General features: G+C 35.4%; 2 protein-coding genes across 2 annotated transcripts; both read right to left on the bottom strand.

Annotated features, from left to right (window-relative positions):
* Positions 1 to 292: 292 nt before the first annotated feature.
* LOC102605683 (39S ribosomal protein L46, mitochondrial-like) lies at positions 293 to 4,360 on the bottom strand. Its single transcript, XM_006359800.2, has 6 exons — positions 4,131 to 4,360; positions 3,716 to 3,781; positions 1,924 to 1,998; positions 1,197 to 1,320; positions 988 to 1,110; positions 293 to 832 (listed from the first exon to the last, which is right to left on the bottom strand). Exons 1-6 carry the CDS (start codon positions 4,286 to 4,288, stop codon positions 689 to 691), a joined length of 690 nt encoding a protein of 229 aa, XP_006359862.1. The 5' UTR covers positions 4,289 to 4,360; the 3' UTR covers positions 293 to 688.
* A 1,839-nt stretch (positions 4,361 to 6,199) lies between these two features.
* On the bottom strand, positions 6,200 to 9,553 carry LOC102605343 (endoglucanase 17). Its single transcript, XM_006359799.2, has 8 exons — positions 9,199 to 9,553; positions 8,140 to 8,346; positions 7,847 to 8,047; positions 7,491 to 7,583; positions 7,252 to 7,413; positions 7,053 to 7,164; positions 6,801 to 6,964; positions 6,200 to 6,710 (listed from the first exon to the last, which is right to left on the bottom strand). Exons 1-8 carry the CDS (start codon positions 9,457 to 9,459, stop codon positions 6,378 to 6,380), a joined length of 1,533 nt encoding a protein of 510 aa, XP_006359861.1. The 5' UTR covers positions 9,460 to 9,553; the 3' UTR covers positions 6,200 to 6,377.
* Between the last annotated feature and the right edge of the window lie 5,978 nt (positions 9,554 to 15,531).

Raw genomic sequence — 15,531 nt, 5'->3', positions numbered from 1 at the left:
ACCAAAAAAATCCGAGGTTTATTAGTTTGGTTTGATTGATAAATTTAAAAATTTGACACAATGGTTTGATTTGGCATTTGAAAAACCCGAACCAACCCGAGATTAAAAAATCCGAAAAAATCCAAATTTTATTAGTTTGGTTTGATTTATAAATTTAAATTTTTTACACAAATGGTTTGGTTTGATATTTGAAAAATCCGAACGAACCCGATCATGTACACCCCTACTCACGACCATGCAGCTAGCAATCAAAGGCGCTGATAATCAGAATATTCTCTATGCACAATGCTGATGTATTAAAGCTCACAACTCATTAAGACTACAACACGTAATTTGTTTTATTTATTTCATGACACGAGATGAAATCATGCATCTACAAGTATATTCATACTGAATTAATTGCATGACTAGTTCAGAGTTCTGAGCATAGCTTCTCACAAAGAGGAATGGTGATAGCTGAGATAGAAGGCCATCACAACTTTAGGTATCCTATGTTCAAAATTCTACAAAACTTGATGAATGGCACACTGGCAAATTGCAGTCAGATCTTCTTGCTGCCGGGACATAAAATTGGTCTCCAGCAATCAAAGCCATTACATTTGCGGAAAGAAGTGGATTTTTCAGATCAGGATATAATCAAAACTATTTCCGTATCCTACCAAGCCTGAAGTTTGAGCAGAAACTAACATCAGCTGATGATCATCTTGTTCAGGAATTCAGCTTGCTCAGGAAAGTATTCCAACAGTTCATCTTTTGTCACCCAGACAAAATCATCACACTTTCTAATATCAAATTTGTTGACTGCAATGACTTGGGATTTGAAGAAGAAGCGCTGCCATAATAAATATAGAATTTATGCATTAGAAGCACATAAGCTTTGCAGAAGCTATCAGGGGATTTCCCTCCCTCCCTCATTCACTGCCTGTGGGTGAAAGAATTTCTAACTGTCCTTTTCTTCAATACTTCAATAATTAAAATTGTGCATACCTTGATTGACGGAATTTTCTTGTCTTCAGTGGGTTGTATGACCATATGACCCATAGGAGCGTTTCCAACAAAATATGTATGTGAAAGATCTCCAATGAAAGATTCTAGGGCAGACTCAGCACACTGCAAATAGTTGCAACTTATATTTCATTTTTCTAACCCAAATTACTGAAATCCTCAAAGAAATGGACTGAATAAGTACTATTTACCTTGCGCAAGTTCTCTTCAGACTCATAAATTTTTTCAGGGAAATGCCAGACGGGCTTTCCACTACCATGTGTGGTACCATGGACTAGAAGATAGAGTCTCCTGTCTAGTGCTCGCTGTAATGACCTTATGCATATCAACAAAATCTCATAATCAGTAACATGAAATACTAGCCAGCAGAAGGGCACAAATGCTTTGAATATTTGTTGACATATTATTCATGTCCAGGAAAATGCAAAGGTTTTGTATAGCCATATTGGAGCCTAAAGCTGATTAAATTTAAAAAGAAAGTGAACCAAGGGTTAGTACCTTTTAGCAAATTTTGACAAAGTGATGAGTTGAAGAACAGATGCAAGCTTTATTTTGTGGGGTAGATGGTGACGAAGGCATTTAAAAGGAAAGGGAAAAAAGCAACAATAGCTCTCCATTCTTAATTTTAAATACTTATATAATGCTCAATTAGACAAATCTCATGTAACTAACACATCAATTACATCGAGACAATATTAAGGCATTTCAACATCAAAAACTTAGTTATGAGGTTATCAAAAAAAAAAAACTTAGTTATGGTAAACAATTTAGAAGTCAATAATTACCCATTGTCAGGAAATATGAGTCTGATGAATTTAGGTAAAGCAACTCTTGAAAGAAAAAGATCTTATAGTGCAATGTCCATATTCAGATTCTTGTATAATATTTGACAAAAGTTAGAAATCCAAGCTTTGGTACCTTTGATCATTAGTCTTATCTGCTTCTGAGATTCGCGGAGCTGGTTTATAATCAATTTGATAATCACCTTTTCCCCTGCATGTAAAATATAGATGTAACCGTGCCAGTTGACCATGTGGCATTTGACACTAGACAGAACAGTATGTGCTAGCATGTTCAAGAAGAACCATGTACATAATTAATGGCTAATAAGGAAGAATGCATGAAAGAAAAGGCAATAATACTACACAAGCCAAGGAGTAAAAATCAGTTGGGTCATACTGCTAAAAGAGGGGAGAGTGTTTACTCTCCAACATGTGTACTGTTGCATGAAGATATCTCAATTTCTTAAAGCGCGATCTATATAGATACAAATGAAATTAGGCCATTTTTACCACCATGTACTTTTTCTGAAATGAAAGTGAAGTTTTTAAATTGTAAATGGCTAGCGCTAAGATAGTAATGCTCATTGCTCAGTACAAAAGGGTATTCTCCAAGTTACAGAAACTGTTCAATTTCGCATGGGACGAAGTTACTATTATTTCTTTTTCTGCTTTTGTGTTAAGCTTATCAATTTTTTCCAATAAATGATAGGCTACAAAGGGATTTTTTTAAGTGAACCGGAGGGGGTATAATAGTAGATTAATGAGATTCATGCATATGTTTAGGAAGGATGAGCCAGAAAATAATTATAGGTATAGCCATCTTTATTATGTTCCCTAGCTTCTCATGTTTTGATGTGATACGTTTTCCATGAAAATAATCATCACAGATTTGAAGGAAGAGAGAACCACAACTGCACCTTGGAGTACACTATGTCATTTACTCCTTTTCTGGAGTCAACAGGAGCTTAACGTATTTGTGAAAAAATGCATTTTTTTTAAAGTTTAATCATAGAGTTCTTGCACAAAGGAATTCCCAAAAATTCTCAAACAAAAAAATAGTAAAAGGGCTAAAACGCCAACAATCTATTCTTAACTTTTGTCAGTAATGGAAGGGACAATTATTCATGTCTTCCTGCAGTAAAATATATTCTGCAATCTATGGGGCTGGTAGGTTTAGAATGCTTGACAGCAGTTGTATGGATTAACGGTGGAGAAGTCCAAACTGGAAGAAAGGCATGATTGTGCAAGATGAATCAGAAACTGAGAAGATTAGTTTCTGCAGTAAATTTAGACTTCAGAAAGCTAGATAGTCAAGAGTAAAATATTGGTAAAATAAGGAAAACCTTGAAATCTCTCCATGGCCAATTGTCCCATTAGTTTTTGTGAGCCATAATGAATGTGTTTTATTTAGTATTTTTGACAGGTTCCATGCCTGTTGCAATGATCTCTTTTTCCTTAACTGTATAGTGTAGTTTAAAAAGAAAACTTGACCAAGAAATCCTTCCTTTTAACTGTTAATTGTAGTTTAAAAAGAGAACTTGACCTAGAAAGAATATTTTCCCAGATTTTCAAATTCAGGAGTTCTGAAAACTAGCAAAATACCTCTAGTGCTCGATTCCAGAACTTAAACAATCTACAGAAAACAAAAGCAACACTAAATTACAACCGTAAACAATGAGTTACTAATATTTTTCTTGCAAAATTTATCACCCATCCAAATTTTGAACTTAGAAGTTTATTTCTTTGTAATTGTCTTTGTCGTGGACGACAAAGCAATTTCACTGGTATATTATGTTTAAACTTGTTTCAAGTATCCTATGCACACTCTTAATACCATTCATCAGTTCATTCATAAATGAAGATCTATAGTTCACAAGAAAAGGTATTAAATGGCAAGGTGTAATTCAAGCAATGCAACAGAAATGTACCTGGTATCAGACTTCTTCAGAAAACTTTCTGGATACTCTCGCCGATACTGCTGCCTCCAACGAAACCTATTAAAGCAGTTAAAAATAACATTACTGTAATCAACTAAACACAATTAGGTTAAATAATTATCTACATTCACCAACTCTTTTTTCAGGAGCCTTTGCTCTTTTTTATCCTTCTCATTTTCTCCGTTTGCTGACATCTTAGTACCAACAAATCTATAACCTCATTATTCTCAACTTTATAATACAAATTATCTCCTAGCATTAGAAAGCACAGCAAAAATAACTTATTGCTCTAAAAATAAATCATTGTTATCCAATTACAGTGAGAACATAGAACATTTCGAGTTCCTACAACAATTGTATAGAAAAAATGAGGAAAAAAATAGGCAGTGAGGAACGAAAAACTTACGAAAATTCTTGAAAAGCATATACAGTAGGATCGATTTTGGGAACTACAACTGGTAATCTCTCGAAGAGCACTGAAGCAACAATTTTATCATTGCTTGATGAAGAAAACCATCGTTTAGATATCACAGATCGACCCGCAGACGAACAGCACCTCTGCATTTTCACAAACCCTAAAAACCCAAATCACAATTTCTCAGTGAATGTGTAAGCTCGGTAAAAGTGAAACGTGGTGTTCCACTTATTAAATTATAATTTGGTTCGATTCTAAAGGGCGATTGAATTGATTTAAAAGTTGGTCAAATCAATTTTTAAGTTATTTTTTGACTTGTCGAAATATTTGACAAATGTAAAAATAATTTTAAAAAAATAAGTCAAAAATGACTTCAAATAAGTTGGAAAGTGATTGACAATGTTAAAAATAACTTAAAATAAGTTTAAAATAAGTTTAAAATCAAAAATAGGTCTTCCTCCTACTTTTTATTTTTCGACTTAAAAATCATTTAAGTTAAACTTTTATTTTTGATTTAAAAGCTATTTTTTTCAAGCTAATCTAAACGGACTCTTAGTTCATTTTTAATTCAATTCTTCAATATTTATTTGAATGGGGCACTATTATGGATCAATCGGCCCAAGTGTTTATAAATTAAAATGAATCATAAGTTGGCCATCTTAATTTATGATTTTTCACATTATAAACATTTTTTACTTTGATCAATTATATTATTTTTACTTTATCCCCAATATCTTTTAAATTCTCAAAATATTTTTCCCAAAATTAAAGAACTACCTTCATGTTTAGTTATGTTATTATACACAAACAATAATGCAAAACATGACAATAACCAAGTATTATCTTCATATAGAAGGCATCATTTTAAACTCGAAAAAGGAAAATATAGTGGAGGCCAAACTTATTATAATTTGAAATTCGAATGCAATTTTGATGGTAATAAAATGAAAGGGGTGTTGTTGTGACTTGTGAAAGAGTTGTAAGTCACGTGACAAATCCTTCTCTTCAATTGAATACTTAAATTTGAGTCCTTATTTTGTTGCCATATTGGCCTCTTTGCTTAACGGTCATTTATTTGGCCCCCTCAATTACTCCTCCTTTTTGAACGTTGGTCACTAAACCCCAAATTTTGTTTGTTTTCCAACTATTCGTCTACCGGAGTTAAGTAGGGCCGAGAGATTTATTCATTGAAAATTACATAATTTACATATAATTAAAATAAATATGTTTTATGTATATATTGTAGAATTTGAATTCTTTTTTATTTGTTCATGTATTTTTTTACTTCTTCATATTATATTTTAAACCAGTGAAAACTCTGACTTTGTCAATGTGATATCTACACAAGGAAATAACAAATATAGCTTGTTGGTTTTTTTTTCTATGTTTCAGAATACGATTAACCAACATGTTACAAGTGGAACATAACATCAAAGTTAAAACAAGAAAGCTTCCACTATAGAAATATTAATAATACTAGTAACATATGCTCCAACAAGGCAAATATGCTAACAATGAAACTGCATTTGGCCTGTGTGCATAAGAGGGGGGGGGGGGGGGGGGGGGGGGGGGGGGGGGGGGGGGGGGGGGGGGGGGGGGGGGGGGGGGGGGGGGGGGGGGGGGGGGGGGGGGGGGGGGGGGGGGGGGGGGGGGGGGGGGGGGGGGGGGGGGGGGGGGGGGGGGGGGGGGGGGGGGGGGGGGGGGGGGGGGGGGGGGGGGGGGGGGGGGGGGGGGGGGGGGGGGGGGGGGGGGGGGGGGGGGGGGGGGGGGGGGGGGGGGGGGGGGGGGGGGGGGGGGGGGGGGGGGGGGGGGGGGGGGGGGGGGGGGGGGGGGGGGGGGGGGGGGGGGGGGGGGGGGGGGGGGGGGGGGGGGGGGGGGGGGGGGGGGGGGGGGGGGGGGGGGGGGGGGGGGGGGGGGGGGGGGGGGGGGGGGGGGGGGGGGGGGGGGGGGGGGGGGGGGGGGGGGGGGGGGGGGGGGGGGGGGGGGGGGGGGGGGGGGGGGGGGGGGGGGGGGGGGGGGGGGGGGGGGGGGGGGGGGGGGGGGGGGGGGGGGGGGGGGGGGGGGGGGGGGGCTGGAGCCTCTTTTTTGGGGTCTCAGCCAATACACCCACAACACCAGCACATCCCCAATAAGATTAGACTATATATTATATTACTACTAGTGATCAACAAAGCAATAAGAAAAAGAGAAAAACAAAAGACCAACATGGCTTCATTCTTGAATCTACTACACTTGGACTTAGAGTTGGCCAAATGAGTGAGCAAGGTAAGTGAGTGTTCCAACTAGTGGAGCATTAATGTAAGTGGCAGGTTCAGATTGCTCGTAATCTGATCGCTCGTCTGGGAAACGATCGTGCTCATCAGGACCACCTACCACAGCCCCTACTAGTACATTCGGGTTTGGTGATTGTGATTTCATCACACTGAAACCATCCCTGCATTGTATCTTTGCTGGATGGTTCGCGACTGAGGGTAATGAGGATCCCCTGTGATGAATCCTCTGTGGATACCTAGCTCCATAGCCCACCATGTATGACATTTTTAGTGGATTGTCTCCTAACAAATAGTCCACCTGTGCGTTCAAAAAAAGGAATGAGTTTAAGTTTTATGCATTGACGGTTTGCTATATACTTGAAATATTCCAGAATCGATTTTAACTAACCTGTTTTTTGGCTACATTTCGAAGCCTCTTTGGTGTAATGACAACTCCACCACACTTAACAACCATGCGAGCGGAAGTTAAGTACTTGGCATAGGTGACTAGCAGGAAAGAAGTGGAGGTAACATACTGCATATTGCTGTCATCCATTTTGAAGAGTAGCCCTCCTGTAAAATCGTAAAAAAAAAGTTTAATCCACAGATTTGAACTAGAAACTAACAGAAATGTGAAAATGAACTAAGTAGGATATTTAACCTGGTGTATATTGCGCTTGAGAAGCCGGTGTGCCTGGAATGAGGGAGCAAATGTAGTTGTCTGCGTGACTCTTGTAATCGTGAAGAGTTTGAAGCTTTTGAACAAGAAATGACTGAAAAAACAGAGAAAATATTCCGTTAAATTGAAGTCGTTCCAACTAATAAGCATCTAACGAGAAAACCACAGGTAAAGATTGAACCTTGGAAAGAAGAATCCTTGCTCCAACATGCTTATTGTCCCACCCGAATGTGTTATCAGTCTCCGCGGCCCCAAGAGTTTGCCCATTTCTTTGGATATAATTGAGATAAGTTGGGTTCTTTGTGGCTCTATGTAACCAAGCAGCACCCCACAACAGCTCATCCTATACATATATTAATCAGTGCGTCAGCTAAGAACATCGATTTTGTTTCGAGTCAAAATGCTGAGAATAATACCAACCTCATATCCGGAAACTGAGCAGTAATACGGGCACACTACTTTTCTCAGCCCATTGCTGTATGAACCTCTGTACTTATCAGCAAAGGCAAACACCTGAAAACCAACATTTTCGTTATAAGTATACAAACAATGATGATGGTTTCTGATAAATTCTACTACTCCCTCCGTTTTAATTTGTTTGTCTGGTTATGACTCAACACGGAGTATAGGAAAGTAAAGAATACTTTTGAATCTCGTGGTCTTAAATAAGTTAAGAGACTTTCTTTTTGAAACATACTTAAGACAAATAAATTGAAACACAAGAGTACTACTAATCACTAGTTTTATCAGAACTTAGAAGAGTTTGAAACAAATACCCTGATGGCCCTTTTGATTAGTATCTTGGAGTAAGATGGGTTGCATTTCCTAAAGACTAACGAAGCAGCAGCGAGAGCGGCAGCAGTTTCAGCAGCAACTTCAGTCCCTGGAGTGTTTTTGTCAATCTTGTACACACTTCTTGGGGTGTCCATATCCTCAGGTCTCTCCCAACAAGAGTGGTCACTTCCTGCATCTCCAACCTAAGACAAGATTGTATATAAAAGTTAAAAAGACTTGATTCAAGACAAAATTATTCACTACAAGTTGAGATTTATTCACTTCAGAATTAAACCTGAACGTAAATGGTGTCTGGATGGGCTGTGGCCTTGAGAAGATATTCAGTAGCCCAACCAATTGCTTGTTTTGCATTCAGTAGCTCTCCTTTCATCAATCCACCAAACTCAATCACACTCCATGATAGCATTGTGGTGGTGAATGCCATTGGGAAACCGAACTTAACGTTGTCTCCAGCGTCATAATATCCACCAACCAAATCAACCTGCATTGCCATTATTAACAGCAAAATCAACAAAAAAAAATTCAACATTCTTCCTTTATAGGGCCTGAACAGCCATTAATCACCCCAAAACTAGCAAAAACAAAATTCAAGATTCTTCCTTTATAACTTAACATGTCAAAAGAGATTATTCACCCCAAAATCAACAATAACAAGTTTGTGATTCTTTACAACTAAACATGTCAAAATAGGACCTGCACAGCCACCAATCACCCCGAAACTAACCAAGTTCAGGATTCTACCTTTACAACTAAACATGTCAAAATAGAACTTGCATTACCATTATTAACAGCAAAACCAACAAAAACAAGTTGAAGTGTCCTCCATTACAACTAAACATATCAAAAGAGGTCCTGCACAGTCATTATTCACCCCAAAACCAACAAAAAACAAGTTCAAGATTCATCCTTTACAACTAAACATGTCAAAAAAGGACCTGCACAACCATTATTCACCCCAAAACCAACAAAAAAACTTCAAGATGCTCCCTTTACAACTAAACATGTCAATAGAGGACCTGCATTGCCATTATTCACCCCAAAATCAACAAAAACAAGTTTAATATTCTTCCTTTACAGCTAAACATGTCAAAATAGGACCAGCACAGCCACCAATCACCCCCAAAACCAGCAAAAAAAGTTCAAGACTCTTCCTTTACAACGAAACATGTCAAAAGAGAACCTGCAGTACCATTACACCCCAAAACCAACAAAAACAAGTTCAAGACACTCCCTTTAAAACTACACATGTCAAAAGAGAACCATTTCTAGTGTTAAAACAAAACAACCATTTGCAGTGCACAAAAACACCCAAAAACTCAGAAAAAAAGCATACCCCCATAGCTTTGCCATCTGAAAGACCAGAATCTTTACGCCAAGTAATCCTCTGGCTAGAAGGGAGCTTCCCTGACCTCTGACCCTCAAAATAAAGAATGGATTTTGCAAGAGCATCTCTATAGTTATGAGAAGCAAAACGAGGATGGTGAGCATGATGTGTAGGTTTAGCAAGAAACACAGGTGTAACAAAGCTCAACAAAAACAGAAAAATGGTTATAGCCATAGCCATAGCTGCTGTGGAAGAAGAACAAGAAGCCATTTTGGAAACTGCCCACCTGAAAAATAATACTAGTATCAAAACCCCAGCCCCAAAAACCAACAAATAACCCCAGGCAGTGGCTAAAACAAGAAACTGCCCCTTTGTATTTATAATGAAAAAAGCAAAGGAAGGAGTCCCCTGTTTCTTTAACGTCCTGCCTGGTTGCAATCATTAAGCCCCTTTAGTTACCCACATTAGCAGTTAGTGCTTAGTCTTTTTTTTAAAATATTCGATACAAGCGAGGCTCGACTAATTTGGATTTGTATCACATAAAGGTCATTAAAGGAGAAATGTTTCATACCATGATTTGAACTCGAAAACTTTCATTAAAAAAGAATAAATCTTATTCATCCTATTACAAATTTTTGGTGGTCTGTTGGAGAGTCAATTATGTTAACTTCTAAGGTAAATTGATTTAAGTTAGTTTTTTTTTTCTTCTTATGACAAAGGAAACTCGCAGTCGCTATCTTTTGGGTGCGCACAGGGTAAAACTCATGTTCCTAAGCAATAGCTAACAAATCACACAGGAGAGGTAACCCGCACTAGGTATGCCTGATGCAACGAGCTCCACCGAGAAGGCAAGTGATTTGTATTTTGAAGATTAGATAGAATGTTATACCATATTTTTATTTTTTTTATAAGTTACCCATTTTGTCACACGATTAAATATGACTTATTTAAGATCACGAGTTTTTAGTAGAAGGAAAAAAGCCATAATAGGGAGTAGCTTTTTTTCTTTTTTACTGTGCTAGTCCTTTTATTGTCTGTAAAAGAGTTTTCTTGACAGTTAAATTTGGCAGTTCCATACATATCACGCAATTGGCCATGCCATTTTCAATAACTATCGTTGCAGCGAGACATTGTGTTTGCATTAGTGGCGAGAGTGACTTGTCACATGCTTTAAATCCGATCGTGGTGAGATAATTGTGATTTTTTCGTCATTAGTAAGTGGTCACGAACTTGAGAATGAAATAATTCTTATTGTAAGGACTGTCTCAAAAATGGATCTTGCACAGCGCGAATTTAAATTTAGTCGGGATCTAGAATACCGGACATCGAGTAGGAAAAAAAGGACTTGTCACATGCCCTGGATAAAGTTTAATTGTACATGATGTTTGCATCACACCAATAGATGCATGATATGTGTTTAATTATGTAAAAACTTTTGATACTAAATTTTAGTTAATTAATTTTTGTTTTTATATGATTAAATCACGTAATCATGATAAGTTGAATTGATTTGATGTAAACGCGCTATATGAATAGGTATTTACCTCATTTTATCTCCCACCTAATTTATTAAACCACGCCAATTATAGATTGTGATAAACATTTCAAGGAAATGGTATCTTATGACTAGAAGAAAATAACATTTTCATATCTAAAAAGGAAAATCTCTTATATAAAAAAAGGTTGTATAAAACTAAAACAAATTTATAAAAGCTTACAAATCATATTTTTTTCGAATATTTTGCCCTCAATTGACAAATTTGTCGTGCAATAATTGGATGACGTACAAAGTTTTAAGTTGATATACATAAATAAAAGGCGGATCTAGAATATAATATACGGGTTCACGAGATACATTATTTTTTTTGTAAGTTTCTTCTAATTATACTGTCTTCTTCACCAAATTTGTGAACAAAGACGATGGATAGCCGTTGCTGGAGTCATGTGTTTTATGCTCGAACACTAATGTATTTATGTATACATGACATTGTTCAACAATGTCTAGTTGATGAGACCATGTTTAAGTATAAAAAGACTATTTATATAAACATATATCATGCATCTAGTGACTTAATGTGAATGTAAATATTGAAGACGAGTAAATTTTCACTTACCATTCTACGCTTATGAGTTTGTTTTTTAGAGTTAAATTAGGCTCAAACTTAAAATCCATTAATATTTTCACATGATCAGATATCACAATTATATTCATTTCAATTCTTGTTTGATCACTCAATTTTAAGCCTCATATTATATTGTTAATGCTCCAAATCTCCAATATTGGAGCATGTGGGGAGGGAGAAGGTGTTAAAAGTCTCACATCAGTTGTTCGATGGGTAATTGCATTCTAAATATGATTTTGGATATCTCATGTGTTAATTGAAATTGAACTAGGTTCGACATCAATGAAATCTTGGACTTCCCACTAATTTTGTGAAAATATTAATACTATACCTTCATTCTCAAAATTTATCGTGATTTTAAAATTATTTTTTTTATTTTGAAAGTTTAAGACAGTTATTTTTTTTATTTTTCTCTATCTTACCTTTTGTAATAATTATTTTTGAAACTTGCAAATACCTTAGTGGAGTACTTAACAAAGAAAAATTATATCTTAAAATATAAATGAGGATAAATTAGTTAAAAATCTCTTCTAACACGACAAATAGTTTGAGATAGCTTGAATAGCAAAATTGTATATACTCCCTCCGTCCATATTTAGTTATCATGCTGCGCTTTTCGAAAGTCAATTAATTTGACTAATTTTTAAAGTTAAATTAGATTACATTTATTTGATATTTTAAACAAAAATTTAGATATTTAAAAACTATACGAAAAGTACTATAAATTGTTATTTTTTGCCTATCAATATTCAATATGATGAAAAAATGTATAGTCATCGTTTGATTCTAAGAAAAGAAATCATGACAATTAAAATAAATGGAGAGAGTGTATTTTGAAGGTGAATTTGGACATTGAGATTATAGTGGATATATAGTCACTCCCATTTTTTAGGAAGAGGGGAATATACATCATACTAAGCACAACCAATTAATAATTTTTCACATAGAAGAGGAACAATACTGTAAAGAATAAAACTTTATGTCGGATAAAGGCAATGAATATAAGGATGGGGTTATTTAACAACTATTTGGATAATAGGTTGAATCTTGAGTTCAGTGAATGAGTCAAAAATAGAGTCAAAAAAGGACCATGCCATAATCTCATGCTTTCATGCTCATTCACTTGAATCAAGAGCCTATTTTATCGATCTAGGACAAGACTATTTGCACAATCCACCAAAAACTCTCCATATCTTTCATTCTCTTAACCTAAATATTTACTTGTACTTGTATTGCATGATAATAACATATTAAGTATAATTTTTATTCCATAAATGGGGTATAAGATGAGTAATATGTACACAGATTTTATTAATCTTGAAAGGTAAAAAAGTTGTTTCCAATAAATTTTCGGCTAAAAAAAAAAGAAGTCAGGAAATCAAGGCAAATACTAAATAAAGCATAAAGCATTCTGAAGAAAAAAAATAGTAACTACAACAAAGTAATATAGATGATAGTCGAAGTACAAGGAACAATAAATAGATGCAAAAATTGAAGAAACAAGAAACTACAAGAGTAATACAAAAACTTATAGAAAGATAAGCAAGACAACATTCAATTACTTATGAACCTTCTATCATAAATTGTAGTCCTCTGTAATCTCAATCTTATCTAAGGTCATATCATCAGTATGCTAAAATTGTGTCATGTCATGTCTAATCACCTCTACCTCTCCTGAACCCATCCATATAGTAAACCTTTCACACATCTGCACAAGAGCATCCATGCATCTGCTCTTCACATGCATGCTTGAACTATCTCAACCTCGCCTTCTATATCTTATCTTTCATTAAGACCACTCTCACCATCTCTCAAATATCTTTATTTCTAGTTTTATCTCTCTTAGTTTGTCCATATTTACCTGAACGTCCTCATTTCCACAACTCTAATCTTCTGAACATGAGAGTTCTTGTCCGACCTACACTCTGTTCTATACAACATATATAGTCGGTCTAACCACCACTCTATAGAACTAATTGTCTTTAAGTTTTGGTGGCACCTTCTTGTCACACATTACTCCAAATGCGAGTCTTCATTTCATCCATTTTGTACTAATACGATATATGACATCATCGTCAATTTTCCATTACCTTGAATAATAGACTCAAAATACTTAAAAGTTCCTTTGATATCAAGCCTCAATTTACTTGTATTTAGTATTTACAAGTGAATTGTAAATATCTAAGTATGGAAGGATAAGCAAAATAACAATCAGCCACCTACCAACATTCTATTCTAATTTATAATTCTTCGTAATCTTTGATCTAACGTCATGTTCCCAATAAGTTAAAATTATGTTATGTCATGTCTAATTACCTCTCCTAAATTGTTTGATTTGCTAATTCAATCACCTTGGATATCATCTTCCTTTATTTTGATAGTACGTGTCTAGAGATTAGAGATATAGATACAAAATGAGATTATCTTCACATGCCTTGCTTTCATTTCCAGCTGTTAAGCTAGTCTCCCCATAAAAACAGGAAGAAATAAAAAAAAAAGTCCTTAGCTAGTACATTTGTCTCATTGAGCCCAATGAAGATAAAAGAATTAAAAATAGCAAATTTTTCGTTTTGTGTTATTTTCTTTATTCCTAATCAATCTGATCAAATTGGGAATGCAGAGATACATCTGTGGTTTTCCCATTTGTGATATCACATTATTGATATTTAAATCTCAGCAAGATGTCCAACTTGATAGTTCTTTAGAAGTTGTTTGATAGTCGGTTAGAGTTATGCAGATATTAATAACATAAGAAATAGTTTGGAGAGAATTTATATATCATTTTATGTAGACATTAATCAATTATTTATGTATAACTTATTTCACCTTTTATCATGCTTAAAATAATACATAAATTCTCTTATAACGTATACATATGTTAATTATGCAAATTTCTATATTGCAAACAAAACATCGTACTCCCTTCGTCTCAAATTGAGTGACTTGTTTATACTTGATACGGAGTTTAAAAAATTAAAGTAAATAATTTGAATTTTGTGGTCTAAAGTTAATTAAGATCCAACAAATGTATCAAAATAATGTCCTTTAATCTTGTGATTTTAAGCATGTAACGGAGAAAGTTGAAATTAAGAAGTTGCTAAAAAAGAAAGGATCATTCTTTTTGAGATGGATTAAAAAAAAAGTAGGTCAAACAAATTGAAGAAGTATTAATTTTATATACAAGCAACTTACCTCCTAACCAACTACCAAACATTGTATTATTTGTACAAATTAAATTTCAATACCTACATAACTAACCTCCAAAGATCCATTAGTATACCATGCTTTATGTGAAAACTATGAAAGGGGTAGATTGTTTGGCGTCTAAAAAGTGTAACCTAGTAATTAATTAAATTAATAAAATTATAGAAAACAAAAATTCAAATTACAACAGAATAAAAACATTTGATGATTTCTTCTTATTTACTTAAATTTTGGTAGGTAAAGTCATGATAAAAATAACATATACTATCATATATAAAATAATTAAGATAAGATGTGAGTAAACTAAATCCAACATATCATATTAAAAACATGGTGGAATGGCCCGCGTTGTAAGAAATAGAGTAGTCAATAGAGACTGACAGGTAAAAGATGCGGAAGAATGAAAAGTAGCGCAATGGACGCTGAGGATTGGGCGAGAAGTGCTATTATTAAATACTCCCAAAAAACATCATCCACAAAGAGCCATAACATTAAAAATAATTCTTGGAAGTATTGATGGGTGAGGTGGGGCAGAGACGAATCCAGAATTTGATAGATTTTGGATACATTAATATTATTTTAGCTCAAATATGAGCTCTAGCGAGATTTAAACTCATGGTTTCTCTGGCCTATATCAGCAGCACAATGACAATTTTATGCTTCTCATGGATCCATTGTTTATATCCTAATTATTGTCTGTTTCTCAAGATTAGGGATGACAATGGGGCGGTGTAGGGCGGGGCGGTGAGGGTTGAGCTTAACCCGCAAAATTTTTAATCCGTCCCACCCCGCATAACTAGTCTTTTCATTTTCAACCCGCTCCGCATAGACCCGTCCTGCATAATTTTTTTAATATTTTCTTTTTCTAGTTATGTTTGATACTAAAAATAAAACTCATAAAAATAAATCATTTTTTCATTAAGTTGTATTAATTTAATAGGATAGTGACTTGAAATTTTATTTTTTAGAGGTCAATTGGGAAACATGTAAAAAATTGTATTATTTTTTATTGAAC

Source organism: Solanum tuberosum, unplaced genomic scaffold (assembly GCF_000226075.1).
Source record: "Solanum tuberosum cultivar DM 1-3 516 R44 unplaced genomic scaffold, SolTub_3.0 scf00309, whole genome shotgun sequence".
Lineage (NCBI taxonomy): Eukaryota > Viridiplantae > Streptophyta > Magnoliopsida > Solanales > Solanaceae > Solanum > Solanum tuberosum.
Note: the sequence above shows the minus strand (reverse complement) of the source record. Positions and strands in the feature narration are given on the sequence as shown.

Coding starts and splice junctions, on each gene's coding strand:
- LOC102605683 (XM_006359800.2), bottom strand. CDS start 4,288: ATGCAGAGGTGCTGTTCGTCTGCGGGTCGATCTGTGATATCTAAACGA. Junction 1,321..1,923: donor GATAAGACTAATGATCAAAG/GTACCAAAGCTT, acceptor GATATGCATAAG/GTCATTACAGCGAGCACTAG. Junction 1,111..1,196: donor CTGAAGAGAACTTGCGCAAG/GTAAATAGTACT, acceptor AACTATTTGCAG/TGTGCTGAGTCTGCCCTAGA.
- LOC102605343 (XM_006359799.2), bottom strand. CDS start 9,459: ATGGCTTCTTGTTCTTCTTCCACAGCAGCTATGGCTATGGCTATAACC. Junction 7,165..7,251: donor CAAGGATTCTTCTTTCCAAG/GTTCAATCTTTA, acceptor CTGTTTTTTCAG/TCATTTCTTGTTCAAAAGCT. Junction 6,711..6,800: donor GAAATGTAGCCAAAAAACAG/GTTAGTTAAAAT, acceptor TTGAACGCACAG/GTGGACTATTTGTTAGGAGA.